General features: G+C 40.0%; 2 protein-coding genes across 2 annotated transcripts in view; both read left to right on the top strand.

Moving 5' to 3' along the window:
- The first annotated feature begins 3,192 nt into the window (after nucleotides 1–3,192).
- Nucleotides 3,193–10,491, top strand: LOC133640460 (uncharacterized). The gene is made up of 9 exons (XM_062033898.1): nucleotides 3,193–3,680; nucleotides 3,773–3,893; nucleotides 6,381–6,518; nucleotides 6,602–6,952; nucleotides 7,035–7,237; nucleotides 8,390–8,549; nucleotides 8,675–8,781; nucleotides 8,874–8,948; nucleotides 10,353–10,491. The coding sequence occupies exons 1-8, from the start codon at nucleotides 3,594–3,596 to the stop codon at nucleotides 8,889–8,891; spliced, it is 1,185 nt and encodes a 394-aa protein (XP_061889882.1). The 5' UTR covers nucleotides 3,193–3,593; the 3' UTR covers nucleotides 8,892–8,948; nucleotides 10,353–10,491.
- Nucleotides 10,492–20,290: 9,799 nt separating this feature from the next.
- The window catches only part of LOC133641010 (ezrin-like), a 46,319-nt gene continuing 44,593 nt past the window's right edge, over nucleotides 20,291–22,016 (top strand). Inside the window, exons 1-3 of the mRNA XM_062034790.1 lie at nucleotides 20,291–20,458; nucleotides 20,526–20,586; nucleotides 20,652–20,755. Coding sequence (XP_061890774.1) covers nucleotides 20,309–20,458; nucleotides 20,526–20,586; nucleotides 20,652–20,755 — 315 coding nt within the window. The 5' untranslated portion in view covers nucleotides 20,291–20,308. The remainder of the gene's footprint in view (nucleotides 20,459–20,525; nucleotides 20,587–20,651; nucleotides 20,756–22,016) is intronic.

Consider the following 22,016-nt stretch of genomic DNA (forward strand, 5'->3'; position numbering starts at 1 on the left):
AGCGGAGTTTTGAAAACAAAACGAAATAAAGTGGTCCTCGTGTAAAACTGGAGCCTCCGTGTTTGTTATTTTGTAGTTTTATACAGTATAGGCGACATATATAAACCCTCGGTTACAATTGTTTTTCTTTGTTGTTATGTAAAAGCTATTTTGTCGTATCGTCCTGTCACAGGAAAAAGACAAGGCGCATGCGCTGTACATCTTCCCTATCCCAGGAAAAAGACCTGGCGCATGCGCTGTATTCTTCCCTATCCCAGGAAAAAGACAAGGCGCATGCGCGTACTCCAAGCCGACGACAACAACAACAAGTGAGGAGCAGCGAAGAATGAGTAAAACTGCAATTAAATCTTGACTGGATGGAATGTAATCTACATAAACGTTTCCGTAATCATATTTTTATTAACGTTACTGTATGGTTCTCCTTTGGTTAACAAGATGAGAACGTTCTAAGAACGTTCTTAGAACATATAAAACTATTGATATGTTCTAAGAACGTTCTGAACGTTCTCATCTATATACCAAATATAATTTGCCTGCAATGGAAACAGCAACTGTTAGGCTTTTATAAGTGTTTTTTTTTTTGCAAATTTACTTTTTTATACAGTATGTTGTAACGTTTCCCTAACTTTCTGCGAAAGTGTTGTGTTTTGTGAACAATCTGACGCCGGCTGAGTCAAGGCTGCACTGCACGCACAGTAGGTGGCGGTAATGCACACACAAGGTTGCTTGCCAACCGCCATTTAAAATCAAAAGAAGAAGGAGAAGAAGAAGAAGACTGCACAATTGAAGCTGCTCCGAGAGACAAAGACGGACGAAGGCTAACTACTTCCAGAATCCCGATTTTAAAGCAATTTGGTGCGCCATCCATTTATCACATGTAAGTAGATAGAAAGAGTGAAATACGGAGCACGTTTTTGTATAACAATTTCCAACCTACATGATTAATTTCAGACTAGTGATGGGTTGATGAGGCCTCATGAAGCGTTTCGACACATTGCAAAACTGTATTGATACTGTGTCGATACTGTGTCACTAAATACTGACATCTGCTGGACATTAAAAATCCCTACAGGCAACCTATGGACCGACTCAACTGACACTGATTTTATGACCTAGTACAGTGTTTTTCAACCTTTTTTGAGCCAAGGCACATTTTTTGCGTTGAAAAATTGCGGAGGCACACCACCAGGAGAAATCATTAAAAAACGAAACTCAGCTGACAGTAAAAAGTCGTTGTCGCAAGTGTTGGATATGAATTCAAAGCATAACCAAGCATGCATCACTATAGCTCTTGTCTCAAAGTAGGTGTACTGTCACCACCTGTCACATCACACCCTGACTTATTTGGAGTTTATTGCTGTTTTCCTGTGTGTAGTGTTTTAGTTCTTGTCTTGCACTCCTATTTTGGTGGCTTTTTCTCTTTTTTTGGTATTTTCCTGTAGCAGTTTCATGTCTTCCTTTGAGCGATATTTCCCGCATCTACTTTGTTTTAGCAGTCAAGAATATTTCAGTATGTTTTTATCCTTCTCTGTGGGGACATTGTTGATTGTCATGTCATGTTCGGATGTACTTTGTGGACGCCGTCTTTGCTCCACAGTAAGTCTTTGCTGTCGTCCAGCATTCTGTTTTTGTTTACTTTGTAGCCAGTTCAGTTTTAGTTTCGTTCTGCACAGCCTTCCCTAGGCTTCAATGCCTTTTCTTAGGGGCACTCACCTTTTGTCTATTTTTGGTTTAAGCATTAGACACCTTTTTACCTGCACACTGCCTCCCGCTGTTTCCGACATCTACAAAGCAATTAGCTACCGGCTGCCACCTACTGATATGAAAGAGTATTACATGGTTACTCTGCCGAGCTCTAGACAGCACCGACACTCAACAACAATACATCATTTGCAGATTATAATTACTGCTTTGGAAAAAATATTTTTAACCCAAATAGGTGAAATGAGATAATCTCCCACGGCACACCAGACTGTATCTCACGGCACACTAGTGTGCCGCGGCACAGTGGTTGAAAAACACTGACCTAGTATATACAATAATATAAACCAAGTCATTGTATTTCATTTAGGATTATTTCATATCTTCATTTAAATAAAAATATATTTGTATCTTTTTTAGATACAGTCAAATAATGTGAACATGTATCGTGACTAGGATGGTAGAAGGTGGGGATTGAACCCCAGTAACCAGCAACCCTCCGATTGCTGGCACGGCCACTCTACCAACTTCGCCACGCCGTCATTCCTGTACCTTTCTCTGCATCGCATGCGTCGAGCTCATAGAGCGAAACCCTGTGTCGGTGCGCGTACCGCTTTTAGAAAGTCACGTGACCGATCATGAGCTGCTTTGGTCACGTGACCGATACGCGAACTGTATCGCACTGACGCCTCCTCTGTGCCCTGTGAGCAACGTTCCCTCTAAGGTGCGCGCCTGCGCAATTGCGCAGTGCTCAAGCGTCCTCCGCGCACACCGTGCGCCGCACAGCCAATATATGCCGCGCACCAAATCAAACCCATCTGAATTCTAAACAAAATACACACGTTTATTCTGTGTAATTTTGAAATGCAACTTTGAGTGACAGTGACAACAAGCGGCCCTAACGGTGTTCGTCAACAACACGCATTGCGCCGCTTCCTAATAAACACAGTTTGGCGATACAGTTCATGAGCGGTCATGTGACCAGAACAGCTCATGAGCGGTCACGTGACCAAAACAACTCGTGTTCGGTCACATGACTTTCTAAAAGCGATACGCGCACCGACACAGGGTATCGCTCTATGAGCTCGACGCATGCGCCGATGCATCGGTGTTGCCGGACCCATCACTAGTAGATAGAAAGAGTGAAATACGAAGCACGTTTTTGTATAACAATTTCCAACCTACATGATTAATTTCAGACCATTTTACGGTTTTAGCGTTGTGTACAAATGCGCGCCATGCTCAACGGCCGGCGCTAACTAGCATACATTTCTCGTGCAGGTTGGCTGTTATAAAGTTTCCAAACTGACCAAAGACCAACGAATGACTTCTGAAGAAGGGTGGATCTATCTGTAGCCTAGTTAAACAATCATTTGCCCCGTCAGTGATATGGTTTGAATGCTGCCTGAACGTTCCGTGAACGTTATAGTTCCGTGTGGGCGATAATAGGGCAACCCATTTTCCTTGGGTTTTTTTTTTTATAGAATAAACACAATGAAGAAGTTTCAACAGAGCGTAGATGGGCTGCCTCAACTAGGCGTTTGAAGAAGCAATGCCGACAGTCAACTTTAGAATTAGAGAGTGATGATAGCGAGCAAGAGAATGACACGACAATCTTATCAACTCCAGAAACAGTGACAACCCTTCAGTACGTGGATGCTGCGGAGACTGCTTCCTGCAATGCCACCTACAGTGGCCCTGATAGTGATGAGCCTGATGAAAATGATGCCGATTGGAGACTAATCGACCCTCATGTCACCTTGTCGTCTGATTCAGAAAATGAGAGTGATAGTGACTGCTTTGAAGATCATTTGAGATTGTTGGCAACCGAATATCATGTCAAACATAATGCATTGGACAGCCTTTTGAAGCTACTCAAGAAAGTTTTCCAGATGGCTCCTTCTTTTGTGGTCGTTGAGTTCCTTGGTGAACGTTCAGTCGCTGTTGTCCCAACCATATGGACAGAAGATGATGGAAAGGTTATTACTTTTTCTGAAAAGTACTGTGCATAGGCATAATATTGTAGCTTATTATTATGTCATTCATCATGACTGGATTATTTTATCTTCAGAATAGCTTCTGCTATTGGCCAAGGCCAAATCCTACCCACTCCAGAATCCGGAAAGCTGAGATTCCTGACAAAGAAGTCTGGGATAGGCTGCCAATTCGGGTTTTCAGGAAAACATTGACTGGTAAGGGAATATTGTCAAAGTGTAGTGGATTGTCCGAAGCTTAAGCAGGCAACAAAAGTAGTTTAGTACAACAAATTTATTTACCCATTATCAGAAGTGCAGGTTGAATTGAGTTGGCCGTGCAGACAAACCACAAGTTACTCCGGAGCCAACAAGACACACACAAGCCAAAATCACTCTCGAGTTCCGGTCTTCTGCCATTTTTTATATGTCTTTTGTGCGTCATCGTTCCTTATCGAGTGCGTCAGTGTCTTTTATCTTTTCCCTATCTGTTCCATAACAACTCGAATCCTTTAGACAGTCAACACATTCTGTAGACAGGTTGGCATGACTTAACATTCACTTTTGTCCCACAACTGGTCCATTCAATGTCACAAAATACAAGAGTATTAAAAATGAGCGGACATTCTTAAAAGACAAGAAATATAGGTCAAAAGGTCAGAAATTCTACTACATACCCGCCTTCCAGGGTCTTAAGACCCTGGACCAAAACAATTTCTGATATAGACCACTAACTTAAATCTCTACCGCAGATAGAGGCAAAAACCTCAATGTTTTTATACGAGGCAAAAATTCCGTCTATGACCCTCCTTCAGAGCGATCGCTGTTACCAGCCTGCAGTAAAACCATCTCACAGAACACAATTAGTGGCCTGTTCGTGACGCCAATTTGTGTAGTGGATTGTCCGAAGCTTAAGCAGGCAACAAAAGTAGTTTAGTACAACAAATTTATTTACCCATTATCAGAAGTGCAGGTTGAATTGAGTTGGCCGTGCAGACAAACCACAAGTTACTCCGGAGCCAACAAGACACACACAAGCCAAAATCACTCTCGAGTTCCGGTCTTCTGCCATTTTTTATATGTCTTTTGTGCGTCATCGTTCCTTATCGAGTGCGTCAGTGTCTTTTATCTTTTCCCTATCTGTTCCATAACAACTCGAATCCTTTAGACAGTCAACACATTCTGTAGACAGGTTGGCACGACTTAACATTCACTTTTGTCCCACAACTGGTCCATTCAATGGCAGAAAATACAAGAGTATTAAAAATGAGCGGACATTCTTAAAAGACAAGAAATATAGGTCAAAAGGTCAGAAATTCTACTACATACCCGCCTTCCAGGGTCTTAAGACCCTGGACCAAAACAATTTCTGATGTAGACCACTAACTTAAATCTCTACCGCAGATAGAGGCAAAAACCTCAATGTTTTTATACGAGGCAAAAATTCCGTCTATGACCCTCCTTCAGAGCGATCGCTGTTACCAGCCTGCAGTAAAACCATCTCACAGAACACAATTAGTGGCGTGTTCGTGACGCCAATTTGTGTAGTGGATTGTCCGAAGCTTAAGCAGGCAACAAAAGTAGTTTAGTACAACAAATTTATTTACCCATTATCAGAAGTGCAGGTTGAATTGAGTTGGCCGTGCAGACAAACCACAAGTTACTCCGGAGCCAACAAGACACACACAAGCCAAAATCACTCTCGCGTTCCGGTCTTCTGCCATTTTTTATATGTCTTTTGTGCGTCATCGTTCCTTATCGAGTGCGTCAGTGTCTTTTATCTTTTCCCTATCTGTTCCATAACAACTCGAATCCTTTAGACAGTCAACACATTCTGTAGACAGGTTGGCATGACTTAACATTCACTTTTGTCCCACAACTGGTCCATTCAATGGCACAAAATACAAGAGTATAAAAAATGAGCGGACATTCTTAAAAGACAAGAAATATAGGTCAAAAGGTCAGAAATTCTACTACATACCCGCCTTCCAGGGTCTTAAGACCCTGGACCAAAACAATTTCTGATATAGACCACTAACTTAAATCTCTACCGCAGATAGAGGCAAAAACCTCAATGTTTTTATACGAGGCAAAAATTCCGTCTATGACCCTCCTTCAGAGCGATCGCTGTTACCAGCCTGCAGTAAAACCATCTCACAGAACACAATTAGTGGCCTGTTCGTGACGCCAATTTGTGTAGTGGATTGTCCGAAGCTTAAGCAGGCAACAAAAGTAGTTTAGTACAACAAATTTATTTACCCATTATCAGAAGTGCAGGTTGAATTGAGTTGGCCGTGCAGACAAACCACAAGTTACTCCGGAGCCAACAAGACACACACAAGCCAAAATCACTCTCGAGTTCCGGTCTTCTGCCATTTTTTATATGTCTTTTGTGCGTCATCGTTCCTTATCGAGTGCGTCAGTGTCTTTTATCTTTTCCCTATCTGTTCCATAACAACTCGAATCCTTTAGACAGTCAACACATTCTGTAGACAGGTTGGCACGACTTAACATTCACTTTTGTCCCACAACTGGTCCATTCAATGGCAGAAAATACAAGAGTATTAAAAATGAGCGGACATTCTTAAAAGACAAGAAATATAGGTCAAAAGGTCAGAAATTCTACTACAAAGTCATTTCATGTATATTTTAAACAACATAAGTTCGATTCATCTTGAGTCATCAGCATACTTTGAAATTTTGCAGAAGACTTTGACAAGGCCCTTCAATACGAAAAACAAGCTGAAATGTTTTCGAGCCCAGAAGAAGAAGTGTCAACCAAACGGAGCCACATCACCCCTGAACGTTATAGAAACGATGAGGAAGATGTGTTTGATGCTGACGGTATAGTCACTTTTCAAAGACTGTTTACTTACAATACTCAACTACTTAGTGGTGCATACATTTTATTGTCTTCGTTGGTTTAGACGAAGAGGAAATTCGGCCAAAAAAGAAGTGCAGAAAAGAGAAACCACGGATCCTCGTCCAGGCACCCCCACTGCCAGAGCTCCCACCATTTAACTTTCCAATCTCCAGCGAGTACCAGACCACTTCAGCCAGTACCAGCCAATACCAGACCACTCCAAGGCATCCAGGCCGACCTCACAGCCCAGCGAGAAGCAGCACTTCCAGGCTCAGTCCAGACAGGAATAATGCATCCAGCTCAAGCAAGTACCAGACCACTCCAGCCAGTACGAGTCAGTACCAGACCACTCCAGCCAGTACGAGTCAGTACCAGACCGCTCCACGAAGCAGCAGGAATGCCCTTGACAGTGAACGTTAGTTGATAGGTGGTGTTAAACAGGCTGTTACAACGGGCAGTAATACGAATTACCTCTTTGACTTTTGTTGTCTTTGCAGTTTTCCAGTTGAACATGAAAGTTCAAAATATACTTGAGAACCAGGGAGAAATTATGCGCATGCTGAGAGGGCTGGCAGCGCAGTCTGTGGGGCCAGAATCTGTGGATGTTCAAGATCTCATTGATAAGCCTTTCGAGACTCTTGAGCAGCTGAAGGCCTTCTGTGAACGGCTCGACGCTGATCTTCTGCTCAGAAAGCAGCTGGTAATTACTTTTAATTCCCCACTGCAAAAATATCTTGCTCAGTTATCAAAAAAACAATTTCTAATCAAGTACAATATTGTTGTTCATTTATTTGTATAGGTCAGGGGTCGGCAACCTTTACCACTCAAAGAGCCATTTTGGCAAGTTTCACAAATTAAAGAAAGTAATGGGAGCCACAAAAAAAAATTTAAAATGAAAAACACCGCATAAAAAGCTTAAATGCTTTGTGCTATGTTAACCAGGGGTCTCAGACACACGCACTGGCACGCACTTTAATGTGGAAATTTGATGTTAGTGCAGCCCGCGAGTTTTGAATGAATGGCACTTGATAGCGTCATACTTGCCAGCCTTCTCATTTTTCCCGGGAGACTCCCGAATATCAGAGCGTGATGACACTGCATTTGGCGCCCTCTACAGTCTGCCCTAACAGTGTACCTGCTCGACCACACATAGAATGCAGTTTCAGCTTGCTCACGTAAGTGACAGCAAGGCGTACTACCTCAGCAGCCACACATCTTACACTGACGATACCAATACCCAGAATTCCATGCAGCCCTAACTCTTCCGCTCAACCAACGCACGGACAGGGGGGGGGGGGGGGTTGATGTGTGGGGGGATTTGGTGGTAGCGGGGGTGTATAATGTAGACCGGAAGAGTTAGGGCTGCATGGGATTCTGGGTAATGGTTGTGTTGTGTTTATGTTGTGTTACGGTGCGGATGTTCTCCAGAAATGTGTTTTTCATTCTTTTTTGGTGTGGGTTCACATTGTGGCGCATATTTGTAACGTAACAATGTTAAAGCTGTTTTATACGGCTACCGTCAGTGTAAGCTGTGTGGCTGATGAGTAAGTATGCTTTGCTGTCTCCTGTGTGTGCAAGTAATAACAACATGCAACATGTGGCTGGACTGGCACACTGTTTGTAAATGTTATAGAGGACAATTACTGCAGTGCATTTAGGGCACGCCCTTTTATTTAGTAATTAGAGTGTAAATAGGATTATTTTTTCCCTGGGAGTAATCTATGAGAGACACTGAGATCCATAAGTCTCCTGGGGAAATCGGGGGGTCGGCATGTATGTAGCTGAGCCGCATCAGAGTGGTCAAGGAGCCGCATGCGGCTCCGGAGCCGCGGGTTGCCGACCCCTGGTATAGGTGAAAGCTCTTACTGCTCTTGGTGGGCAGAATTTGGCAGACACGGTGAGGACAATGCTGAGGAAAATTGCCACAAACAAAGTCCTGGAGCAGCTTGGCCTCTGTGGAAAGTCAGGAAAAGTGGCGTTTGAGGACTTGCCCCTTTACAGAATAATAAATAGTAAGTGTTAATCATAGGTTTGCATGTTTGAGCATATGTTGCATGTATGCTCACAAGGTCGATCTAGCTGTTATTATTACAGTATTTATTCTAAAGGGGATTCTAAATTGTGCTGGTGATTGCAGAGGCATGCAGGGGTGTTTACAAGCAGACGACCACAGCTGAAGTGGATTGTGAGCTTGGAGAGGTCCTGAAACTGGCCACTTTTCGAAAGGGAGGTTCAAAATTTGAGGTACGGAGAAGAGAAGATATCCCAATTTTGAATTCCATTTTATTGAAGTTCCACTGCATGTCTTTTGAATTTGCAATTATAACTACTTGCAGGAGAAGAGGAGGAATTAAGAGGGAGGACAAAAAAAAGGAAAAAGAAACAAGCAAAAGAACAGAGTGAGATGAGAGGTAAATGATAAAGTAATTATGCCAATGTTTTAATTCAATTCAATTAAAGGCCTACTGAAAGCCACTACTACCGACCACGCAGTCTGATAGTTTATATATCAATGATGAAATCTTAACATTGCAACACATGCCAATACGGCCGGGTTAACTTATAAAGTGACATTTTAAAATACCCGGGAAATATCCGGCTGAAACATGGCGGTATGATGACGTATGCGCGTGACGAAGTCAGAGTAACGGAAGTTATGGTACCCCGTAGAATCCTATACAAAAAGCTCTGTTTTCATTTCATAATTCCACAGTATTCTGGACATCTTTTGCAATTTGTTTAATGAACAATGAAGGCTGCAAAGAAGACAGTTGTAGGTGGGATCGGTGTATTAGCAGCGGACTACAGCAACACAACCAGGAGGACTTTGTTGGAGCGCTAGCCGCCGACTTCACCTTGACTTCCCACATCTCCGGGCCGCCAAACGCATCGGGTGAAGTCCTTCGTCCTTCTGCCGATCGCTGGAACGCAGGTGAGCACGGGTGTTGATGAGCAAATGAGGGCTGGCTGGCGTAGGTGGAGAGCTAATGTTTTTAGCATAGCTCTGCGCAGTCCGGTTGCTAAGTTAGCTTCAATGGCGTCGTTAGCACAGCATTGTTAACCTTCGCCAGCCTGGAAAGCATTAACCGTGTATTTACATGTCCACGGTTTAATAGTATTGTTGATTTTCTATCTATCCTTCCAGTCAGGGGTTTATTTTTTTTGTTTCTATATGCAGTTAAAGCACGATGCTATCACATTAGCTCGTAGCTAAAGCATTTCGCCGATGTATTGTCGTGGAGATAAAAGGCACTGAATGTCCATTTCGCGTTCTCGACTCTCATTTTCAAGAGGATATAGTATCTCAGGTGGTTTAAAATACAAATCTGTGATCTACAATAGAAAAAGGAGAGAGTGTGGAATCCAATGAGCCAGCTTGTACCTAAGTTACGGTCAGAGCGTAAAAAGATACGTCCATCGCTGCCTCTCAAGTCATTCACTGTAACGTTCCTCATCTACGAATCTTTCATCCTCGCTCAAATTAATGGGGTAATCGTCACTTTCTCTGTCCGAATCTCTCTCGCTCCATTGTAAACAACGGGGAATTGTGAGGAATACTAGCTCCTGTGACGTCACGCTACTTCCGGTACAGGCAAGGCTTTTTTTTTATCAGCGAGCAAAAGTTGCGAACTTTATCGTCGATTTTCTCTACTAAATCCTTTCATCAAAAATATGGCAATATCGCGAAATGATCAAGTATGACACATAGAATGGATCTGCTATTCCCGTTTAAATAAAAAAAATCATTTCAGTAGGCCTTTAAGCTACATTCCAATGCTGTCTTTGTTGTGTTTGTGATAATTATTTACTTCCAGGATTTGGGTTTCCCTGCTTGGGCTGCTGCCCCCGCGACCCGACCTCGGATAAGCGGAAGAAGATGGATGGATGGATTTACTTCCAGGAAGAGAACCAAGAAGGGGCAGGGTACACTGACGCGCACGACCAAGACCACTGCATTCCATTCCATTTGTATTATAGTTATCACTAATAAAGAATTATTTCTGTTGAAATTTCTGTTTGAGTGTTATTCCTGACAATATAGCATAAAAACAGATGTAAATAGCATGTTCCTAAACAGTTCCCTAAACGTTCTTGGCTAACGTTCTGCTAACCAAGCTAGAACTCCACAACCTCACGTTCTTTGAACGTTATAAACTAACGTTCCCAGAACAATGCCACTACGTTCTCATAACGTTCACTTAATACGTGCGTGATAAGACAGGTATTTTCCTGACACGTATGTGTTATGTTTTTCTGTTTTTAATCAAAAATTTTCTTTTTATTGAACAGTGTACATATACAAACATATATTCTCGATGTACATAAAAACCAAGGCACTTTCAACACATCTCAACAATTTTAAAACATCCATCCGGTTGAGCAAATACTGTCTTTCGCAAAACATGTAAAGGAAAGAAAACTAAAGCAAATACAAATAGAACATACATATAACAATAAATAATCACTAAAAAAATTTGTATACGATACAAATTTTTAAAAAAAGGCTAATCTAAATCACTTGAAATTCCTGCAATAACAAAATAAATTTAAGGGCTTTTGTAGTTTTTCAAAATTATTTTCCAAGATTTAATTGATCATTTTAAATTATTAAGCCAATTGTAAAATGTAGATTTTATTTTTTTTATAAATCGATATTTATATAGAAATGTTTTTGCTTGGAGCATTTACATGTTGACAAACATTTTCTATGCTACCTTCATGTATAAATATGCCAAATTTGATCTCTTCTATAGTTAATGGGGACATCTTCACACCCTTGTCTCTCAGCCAATTTAAATATATTTCTAAATATTATATTAATTATATGTCTTAATTAGATATCCAAAAAATAGTGCTCGATACCGTGGTAGAGCGTAATATCCTGAGGATTGAGAAAAACCCCTCATGAAACAGGCCTGTAGAGATGAAATAGTCTTGTGATTTTTCCCACACATACATAATATATATATATATATATATATATATATATATATATATATATATATATATATATATATATATATATATATATATATATATATATATATATATATATATATATATATATATATATATATATATATATATATATATATGTATATATATATATACATATATATATGTATATATATATATATATATATATATATGTATATATATATATATATATATATACATATATATATGTATATATATATATATATATATATATATATATGTATATATATATATATATATATATATATATATATATGTATATATATATATATATGTATATATATATATATATATATGTATATATATATATATATATATATATATATATATATACATATATATATATATATATATATATATATATATATATATATATATATCTGCGATGAGGTGGCGACTTGTCCAGGGTGTACCCCGCCTTCCGCCCGATTGTAGCTGAGATAGGCTCCAGCGACCCCAAAAGGGACAAGCGGTAGAAAATGGATGGATGGATGGATATATATGTATTTATGTATTTATATATATATATATACAAATATATATATATATATATATATATATATATATATATATATATATATATATATATATATATATATATATATATATATATATATATATATAAATATAAAAAATATAAATGTATATATATATATATATATATATATATATATATATATATATATATATATATATATATATATATATATTAGGGCTGCAACAACTAATCGATTAAATCGATTAAAATCGATTATAAAAATAGTTGCCGATTAATTTAGTCATCGATTCGTTGGATCTATGCTATGCGCATGCGCAGAGGCTTTTTTTTTTAAAATTTAAAAAATAAATAAACCTTTATTTATAAACTGCAACATGTACAAACAGCTGAGAAACAATAATGAAAATAAGTATGGTGCCAGTATGCTGTTTTTTTCCCAATAAAATACTGGAAAGGATAGAAATGTAGTTTGTCTCTTTTGTCCGATTATTAATCGATTAATCGAAGTAATAATCGACAGATTAATCGATGATCAAATCAATCGTTAGTTGCAGCCCTAATATATATATATATATATATATATATATATATACATATATTTTTTCATGCTGGATCTACTGTATTTTTTTTTTTTGCTGCAGCTGTTTCACATACTGTAATATTGTACATGGTAATTGGGATTTGTTATATATTGTATATATTATATACAAATATAATAGTAATGTAATATATCAGTATATATTATATACTGTATAAATAATATGTAAATATTACATATATGTTATATTTTATATTGCTATTATGGTACATTTTTAGTCTATCAATCAGTCTACCTTTTGTTTTCGCTCTCTTTTTGTGCCCTTGTGTGCGTTAATCCTTTCCATCCTTTGTAACTGAGCTACTGTGTGGAACAATTTTCCTTGTGGATCAATAAAGTTTGTCTAAGTCGGGGGTCAGCAACGCGCGGCTCTTTAGCACTGCCCTAATAGCTCCCTGGAAAATGTTCAAAAATGGAAAAAGATGGGGGAAACATATATTTGTTGTTTTAACAATGTTTCTGTAGGAGGACAAACATATTACAAACCTTCCTAATTGTTAGAAAGCCCATTGTTTAATATGTTTGTGTTTATGCTTCACTGATGACAGTATTTGGCCAGTGGCGTTTTGTCCTGCTAATTTTGGCGGTTCTTGAACTCACCGTAGTTGGTTTATGTGTACAACTCTCTCCGTTACTGCCACAGAAAGACGTGATTTATGCCACTCCTTCTTTGTCTCGTTTTGTCCACCAAACGTTTTATGCTGTACATGAATGCACAAAGGTGAGCTTTGTTGATGTTATTGACTTGCGTGGAGTGCTAATAATCCATGTTAACAAATATTGCATCATTATGCCTCGTTTTTAGGTATATTTGAGTTCATTTAAATTCCTTAATTATGTCCTCTGTGTATTTAATTTATATTTGCATGTCTCATGACACATTATCTGTATGTGGCTGCATATCTGATTGTGTGCCATGTTGTTCCAGACCACAGCAAATGTTACTATGTTGTTCCAGACAACAGCAAACATTAACATGTTAACATGCAAACGTTTACATGTTAACATGCTAACGTTAACATGTTAACATGCTATTTAGGCTAGCTGTGTGTACATATTGCATCATTATGCCTCGTTTTTAAGGTATATTTGAGTTCATTTAAATTCCTTTACTTATGTCCTCTGTGTATTTAATTTATATTTGCATGTGTCATGACACATTATCTGTATGTAATATTGGCTGCATGTCTGATTGTGTGCCATGTTGTTCCAGACCACAGCAAATGTTACCATGTTGTTCCAGACAACAGCAAACGGTACCCAGCTTGCAAATATTGTAATAAATCCATTAGAAGAAGACAGCACACACATCTATACTTTTGGCAGTTTTACACCAGTAATTTCCAGGAGTTAACCCTATGAAACACTAACTTAATGGGTTGCCTTTGTAGTGGATTGTCCGAAGCTTAAACAGCAACAAAAGTGAGTTTAGTACAAAAAGTTTATTTTACCCATAGTCAAAAGTGCAAAGTCAGATTGAGCTGCCCATGCAGACAAACAAACGTCCTCCGGAGGACACAAGAATCAAGCAATCTTCCAGAGTCCTGGGGCCGTACTTATCAAGCTTCTCAGAATTACTCCTAAGAAGTCTGCTAAGAGGTGACTTAAGAGTAAATAAATTCTTCGCTGAAAGCTGCACTTAAAAGTTAGTTATCAAGCGTCTTACTCACACTTTCAGCGAAGTGTAGGACTGAATCTTAAGTGTCACACTCAGAGCTGAATTACGACATTACTATGTGCCGTAAACGGAATTTTAGGTGACGTCATTTCTGTGTCCATAGAAATGACCAATCACGGAAGGGAATCCGTTGTCTAAGAATAAAGAAATATCTTGGAAATATTTAAGTGGACAATGGGAGTGTATATTTTGACAATAAACTACAAAATAATACAAAACAAACTAGTCCCCGCCGGCACTCACGCTACCGCTCCCTCTCTTCTCTCGCCCACACACTCACTGACGTCACTCACCTCACGGCCACACACATACGCTACTGTCATAACATTTTCTTTCCAATTTATTAATTAGGCAACTAATTTGAAACTGGTGTGGGTGGCTCTATATATACTAGCCCACTGCAGACACATGCAGAAATCAACATGGAATCGAAAAGTATTAAATCTGTGACAAAAATAATACCCGCTCTGTCTAAACGATACCGTTTGATCAGCTGCTCGTCATCAAACAAATCCAGAACATCGTTCCGCTCCCTGAATGTTCGCGCACGTCTCTCTCGCCTCAGTGCCATCCCCTGCTGGAAACTCCTAACCACTTAAGACACCTCTGAAGGTCTCTTAAATATCGTGGAGAGTAGGAGTGATTCTTAGACTTAAGAACGTTGATAAAAAGCTTTTATTCTTAAGTTTGAGAGTAGGACTAAATTTCGCAAATTCTCAGGACTTAAGTGTAAAATGGCACTCTAAGAAGCTTGATAAGTACGGCCCCTGGTCTCCTGGCCATTTTATCTGTTTCCCCAGGCCCCAAGGTCCCGTTGTTTTCGACATGTTTGTTTTGCAACATCCTTGAATCCCTTAGGCATGCTTAGACAATCAAAACATTTTGTAGAATGGTCAGAGCGACTCCATATTCAACTTTGTCCTACATCTGGTCCTTCAATGGTATAGAATAGAAGAGAAATGAAATAAGCAGACATTCTTAATGGACACGAAATATAGTTCAAAGGTCAGAAATTCTACTACACCTTCATTATAACACTGACATAAGGCTTTTGACTTTTTGCGGCTCCAGACAGATTTGTTCTTTGTATTTTTGGTCCAATATGGCTCTTTCAATATGTTGGGTTGCCGACCCCTGGTCTAAGTCTATACATCCATCCCATCCATCCATTTTCTACCGCTTTTTCCCTTCGGGGTCGCGGGGGGCGTTGGAGCCTATCTCAGCTACAATTGGGCGGAAGGCGGGGTACACTCTGGACAAGTCGCCACCTCATCGCAGGGCCAACACAGATAGACAGACAACATTCACACACTAGGGCCAATTTAGTGTCGCCAATCAACCTATCCCCAGGTGCATGTCTTTGGAGGTGGGAGGAAGCCGGAGTACCCGGAGGGAACCCACGCAGTCACGGGGAGGACATGCAAACTCCACACAGAAAGATCCCGAGGCCGGGATTGAACTCACAACTACTCAGGACCTTCGTATTGTGAGGCAGACGCACTAACCCCTCTGCCACTGCCCTAAGTCTATACAGTACATCAGGGCCGGCCCGTGGCATAGGCCGTATAGGCAAATGCTAAGGGCGCCGTCCATCAGGGGGCGCCACGCCAGTGCCACAAATGTTGGAGGGGAAAAAAAGAAAAAAAAAAGTTGGTACTATTATTTCTAAATACATCAAATAATCCCACGTTAATTAAAATGCAAAGTAAAGCCTATTTAATAGAAATATTATTTGTTACAACATTACGCCCCCCCTCCCCCGGCACGGTGCGCCCCCTCCCTTCCCGTATCAGGACTCTTTTTGGACGTCACCACATCAAAAAATCAACACAAGATGTCAAAACGGCCAAAACTGTCAGGTGCCCAGGGAAGAAAAAAGAGAAAAGAAGAGGAGAAACGAGAAAAAGACAGACGTAGCAGGTAGGTAACGTTAGCCTACATGAAATTATTTGTCTGTTACAGAATGTGATAGTAACCTGGCTTTTTAGCATTAAGCTAATGTTACATGATTCGGCAATTGCTAATCAATAAATAGCTAGTTCTGTTTTAACGTCGGGTTAATATTGTGGAGGGGGCTAAATTGTTATGGAAAATAATAATGTAACGTTAGGTAATTACAGTACTCCCTGGTGTACAGTCATTTGTAAGTCATTCTAGTTAATGCAATATTAAAAAGCACAAATAGAGAACTCTGTAGGATCCCCTTTTTTTGTAATATAGTTGTTAAAGTCATACTGGTTTGATATCTTGTTTTGTGCAGTGCCTTATTTATATTGTATTTTTAATGTATTTTATGCAACTTGTTGACATGTTTTATTTTGTGTTTATGTATGTAAAAAATATTGTATTTCATATATTCATTTTTTATTTTTTGTATTCATTTATTTATCCATATTTTTTTTTTATCTTGTTAACTATTCTGATTGTTAATTTGCTTTCTTTAAGTAAAAAAAAAGGTCAAAGACAAAGCTATTCGGTTTCTTGTGAGTATATACACTTCACTGCCGATGTGGGGGGGGCGCCACCTAAAATCTTGCCTAGGGTGCCAGATTGGTTAGGGCCGGGCCTGCAGTACATACTAATCAAGTTTTGTGGTTAGGTTGTGACGTCAGCTGCCCTCACTAAACCTGGGAACATGTCAACATTACGGATAATAATAATGGATAATAATGGATGTCCGCTAACTTTTTGCAACTCAACGCTAAGAAAATGGAAATGCTGATTATCGGTCCTGCTCAACACCGACATCTATTTAATAATACCACCTTAACATTTGACAACCAAACAATTAAACAAGGCGACTCGGTAAAGAATCTGGGTATTATCTTCCACCCAACTCTCTCGTTTGAGTCACACATTAAGAGTGTTACTAAAACGGCTTTCTTTCATCTCCGTAATATCGCTAAAATTCGTTCCATTTTGTCCACAAGCGACGCTGAGATCATTATCCATGCGTTCGTTACATCTCGTCTCGATTACTGTAACGTTTTATTTTCGGGTCTCCCTATGTCTAGCATTAAAAGATTACAGATGGTACAAAATGCGGCTGCTAGACTTTTGACAAAAACAAGAAAGTTTGATCATATTACGTCTATACTGGCTCACCTGCACTGGCTTCCTGTGCACCTAAGATGCGACTTTAAGGTTTTACTACTTACGTATAAAATACTACACGGTCAAGCTCCTGCCTATCTTGCCGATTGTATTGTACCATATGTCTCGGCAAGAAATCTGCGTTCAAAGAACTCCGGCTTATTAGTGATTCCCAGAGCCAAAAAAAAGTCTGCGGGCTATAGAGCGTTTTCTATTCGGGCTCCAATACTATGGAATGCCCTCCCGGTAAAAGTTGGAGATGCTACCTCAGTAGAAGCATTTAAATCCCATCTTAAAACTCATTTGTATAATCTAGCCTTTAAATAGACCCCCCTTTTTAGACCAGTTGATCTGCCGTTTCTTTTCTTCTCTCCTCTTCTCCCCTGTCCCTTGGGAGGGGGAGTTGCATAGGTCCGGTGGCCATGGATGAAGTGCTGGCTGTCCAGAGTCGGGACCCCGGGTGGACCACTAGCCTGTGCATCGGTTGGGGACATCTCTGCGCTGCTGACCCGTCTCCGCTCGGGATGGTTCCTGCTGGCCCCACTATGGACTGGACTTTCGCTGATGTGTTGGACTTTCACAATATTATGTCAGACCCACTCGACATCCATTGCTTTCGGTCTTCCCTAGAGGGGGGTGGGGGGTTACCCACATATGCGGTCCTCTCCAAGGTTTCTCATAGTCATTCACATTGACGTCCCACTGGGGTGAGTTTTCCTTGCCCGTATGTGGGCTCTGTACCGAGGATGTCGTTGTGGCTTGTGCAGCCCTTTGAGACACTTGTGATTTAGGGCTATATAAATAAACATTGATTGATTGATTGATTCATAGTCACGTCCGTTGTGTCCTTGGGCAAGACACTTCACCCTTGCTCCTGATGGGTGCTGGTAGCGCCTTGCATGGCAGCTCCCTCCATCAGTGTGTGAATGTGTGTGTGAATGGGTGAATGTGGAAATAGTGTCAAAGCGCTTTGATTGATTGATTGATTGAGACTTTTATTAGTAGGTTGCACAGTGAAGTACATATTCCGTACAATTGACCACTAAATGGTAACACCCGAATAAGTTTTTCAACTTGTTTAAGTCGGGGTCCACTTAAATTGATTCATGATACAGATATATACTATCATATATACTATCATCATAATACAGTCATCACACAAGATAATCACATTGAATTATTTACATTATTTACAATCAGGGGTGTGGAGGGGGGGGGAGGATATGGACATCAAGTAGTGGACATAGAGAGAGAGAGAGAGAGAGAGAGAGAGAGAGAGATAGATCAGAAGGCATAAGAAAAAGAAAAAGTATCCCCATTTGATTGTTTACATTTGATTATTAGCAATCCGGGGAGGGTGTTAGTTTAGGGTTGTAGCTGCCTGGAGGTGAACTTTTAGTGCGGTTTTGAAGGAGGATAGAGATGCCCTTTCTTTTATACCTGTTGGGAGCGCATTCCACATTGATGTGGCATAGAAAGAGAATGAGTTAAGACCTTTGTTAGTTCGGAATCTGGGTTTAACGTGGTTAGTGTACCTTGAAGGTAGAAAAGCGCTATACAAGTATAACCCATTTATCATTTATTTACATACTAATCAAGTTTTGTGGGAGGTTGTGACGTCAGCTGCCTTCACTAAACCTGGGAACACGTCAACATTAGCTGACCACGGAAAACCGAGGCATTGATTGACTGATTAATCAATATCCACCTCGAATTCCATTCAGGCTATTAAAAGTGCAACATTATAAATCCAATCAAACAGCTTCAGTAAAGGCTGCCAGTATGGGTGAGGGCCGACATCCGGGCAACTGAGCTACATACGGGTTCTTCGAGCCATAGCAACCAGACTGGCGTTGAAAACAAACCGTTGCCATTACTCTTTAACCTGTCGACCTACGCTGGTAAAACCCGTCATTCTGCCTCCAAAATGCCGAAAAACTGTGTTGTTTTTGGTTGTGCTAACCACAACCGGAAACAGGGAAAACAAAGGTTGTATTTTGTTCTGCCAAAGCGCGATAAAAGCCCACAGAGACGAGACAAATGGCTCGCAGCTTTACACCGGGAAAACGAGGACGGTTCTCACTGGAGTCCCCCAAAGTCCCGGGTCGTGTGTTCGGATCACTTCGTTTCTGGTAAATATAAGGAACAAAAATCCACCTTCTTAACCACAACTTGGCTATACCGTCCGTGCTAACGTTGTACTTGTTGAATTTGTACCTTATTACGTTCGACAGCTGAAGTTGTTGTTGTACAAAAATAACATGCGGTATATACTATATAGTCTAAAGCCTAGCTAGCTATTTTCGAAAACCGGACAACGAGAGGATACCAAAGGCAGCGTTATGGACACCACCGGGAAAACGTAAGCCAGGGCGGCCAAAGAACACCTGGCGAAGAACAGTTGTACTCAAACAATACATGTAGCCCTCAAAGCTCTCAATATTTTATACACTAACACTTGATCTTGTTGTTGATAACTTCCGCGTCTCTTTCTTAGTAGCGCGCAGGCTAAGCTAACTAGCAAGTTGAGCTAAGCCTGAGAAGCTTTAAAGTTCACTGAGACGAGTCTGACGCAAATAATACATTTTCGTTTTTTCACACGACATGCGAATAAGTAAAAATGCGTAAATGAAGGATTTAACGCCGACTTCCAAGCCACAACGCTCGTTAAATGCTTTTTCTGTCAATGCTGTGTTCGCTGTGAGCTGGTTTGTTTTCAACGAATTCCCGGTTGCTAGGGGATTGGTAGGCGGAAGTGACGTAGGTCCGCTGGTTTGGCGCTGTCCTAAAGTCGCGGCCGCATTTCCCACGACACCAAAACGCACCATTGACCATATATAGACGCGACACCGGAAGTGAAACGGCGAGTTCATTTCCGCCTCCGGCGAACCAAACCGCCTCTGCCATGGCAACAAGCGGAGCTAACGACCTGTTCTTGTCGCTATTATTAATTAGCCTGGTTTCGGCGGGCGACGTCAAGTTAAAGTACAAAGCCGCCACCAAGCCTGTGAGGTTATTCACCGAGGAGGAGCTGAAGAGGTACGACGGAAGCCAGGTAGCGTATAACTGCCATTATGTCGCGTGTTTGTGCCGCAATTCCTCACCGCATGCTACGTCGCCAGGAGGGAGAGTCCATCTACATGGCGGTCAAAGGGGTGGTGTTCGATGTTACCAAGGGAAAAGGTGCTTTTATTTACCTCTAACCTCATACGTAATGACTCATTTCTACTTTTTATGTCCGGTTTCAGAGTTTTATGGCAAAAACGCGGCATACAACGCCTTGGCTGGCAAGGACTCCACCCGAGCCGTAGCGAAGATGTCCCTCGACCCCGAAGACCTGACGTCAGATACCGTGAGATACCTTTTTATTGTGTCCTTTTTGTTTGTTGTTGTGCGTTAAAACCCCCAGGATGTAGTTACACTGCATTGTTCAAGTGACCCAGTTGTGACGTGTTCTGAACTCCTGTTTCAACGCCAGTCTGGTATTCTCAAACTTTTTTTTTTATCCAAGTACCACCTTGGAAAAAAAACTTGGCCACCACCATAATGGCCAAAAATAAAATACAGTAGCGTAGTAGACCTAAGTATTCATTAAGTACCACCATAATGACATTAAAATACAGTAGCGTAGTAGACCTAAGTATTCATTAAGTACCACCATAATGACATTAAAATACAGTAGTGTAGTAAACCTAAGTATTCATTAAGTACCACCATAATGACAACATTAAAATACAGTAGTGTAGTAGACCTAAGTATTCATTAAGTACAGCCATAATGCCAACATTAAAATACAGTAGTGTAGTAGACATAAGTATTCATTAAGTACCACCATAATGACAACATTAAAATACAGTAGTGTAGTAGACCTAAGTATTCATTAAGTACCACCATAATGACAACATTAAAATACAGTAGTGTAGTAGACCTAAGTATTCATTAAGTACCACCATAATGACAACATTAAAATACAGTAGTGTAGTAGACCTAAGTATTCATTAAGTACCACCATAATGACATTAAAATACAGTAGTGTAGTAGACCTAAGTATTCATTAAGTACCACCATAATGACAACATTAAAATACAGTAGCGTAGTAGACCTAAGTGTTCTTTAAATACCACAATAATGACATTAAAATACAGTAGTGTAGTAGACCTAAGTATTCCTTAAGTACCACCATAATGACAACATTAAATACAGTAGTGTAGTAGACATAAGTATTCATTAAGTACCACCATAATGACAACATTAAAATACAGTAGTGTAGTAGACCTAAGTATTCATTAAGTACCACCATAATGACAACATTAAAATACAGTAGTGTAGTAGACCTAAGTATTCATTAAGTACCACCATAATGACATTAAAATACAGTAGTGTAGTAGACCTAAGTATTCATTAAGTACCACCATAATGACATTAAAATACAGTAGCGTAGTAGACCTAAGTATTCATTAAGTACCACCATAATGACAACATTAAAATACAGTAGTGTAGTAAACCTAAGTATTCATTAAGTACCACCATAATGACAACATTAAAATACAGTAGTGTAGTAGACCTAAGTATTCATTAAGTACCACCATAATGACATTAATATACAGTAGTGT

The sequence above is a fragment of the Entelurus aequoreus genome, linkage group LG23, assembly GCF_033978785.1.
Source record: "Entelurus aequoreus isolate RoL-2023_Sb linkage group LG23, RoL_Eaeq_v1.1, whole genome shotgun sequence".
Lineage (NCBI taxonomy): Eukaryota > Metazoa > Chordata > Actinopteri > Syngnathiformes > Syngnathidae > Entelurus > Entelurus aequoreus.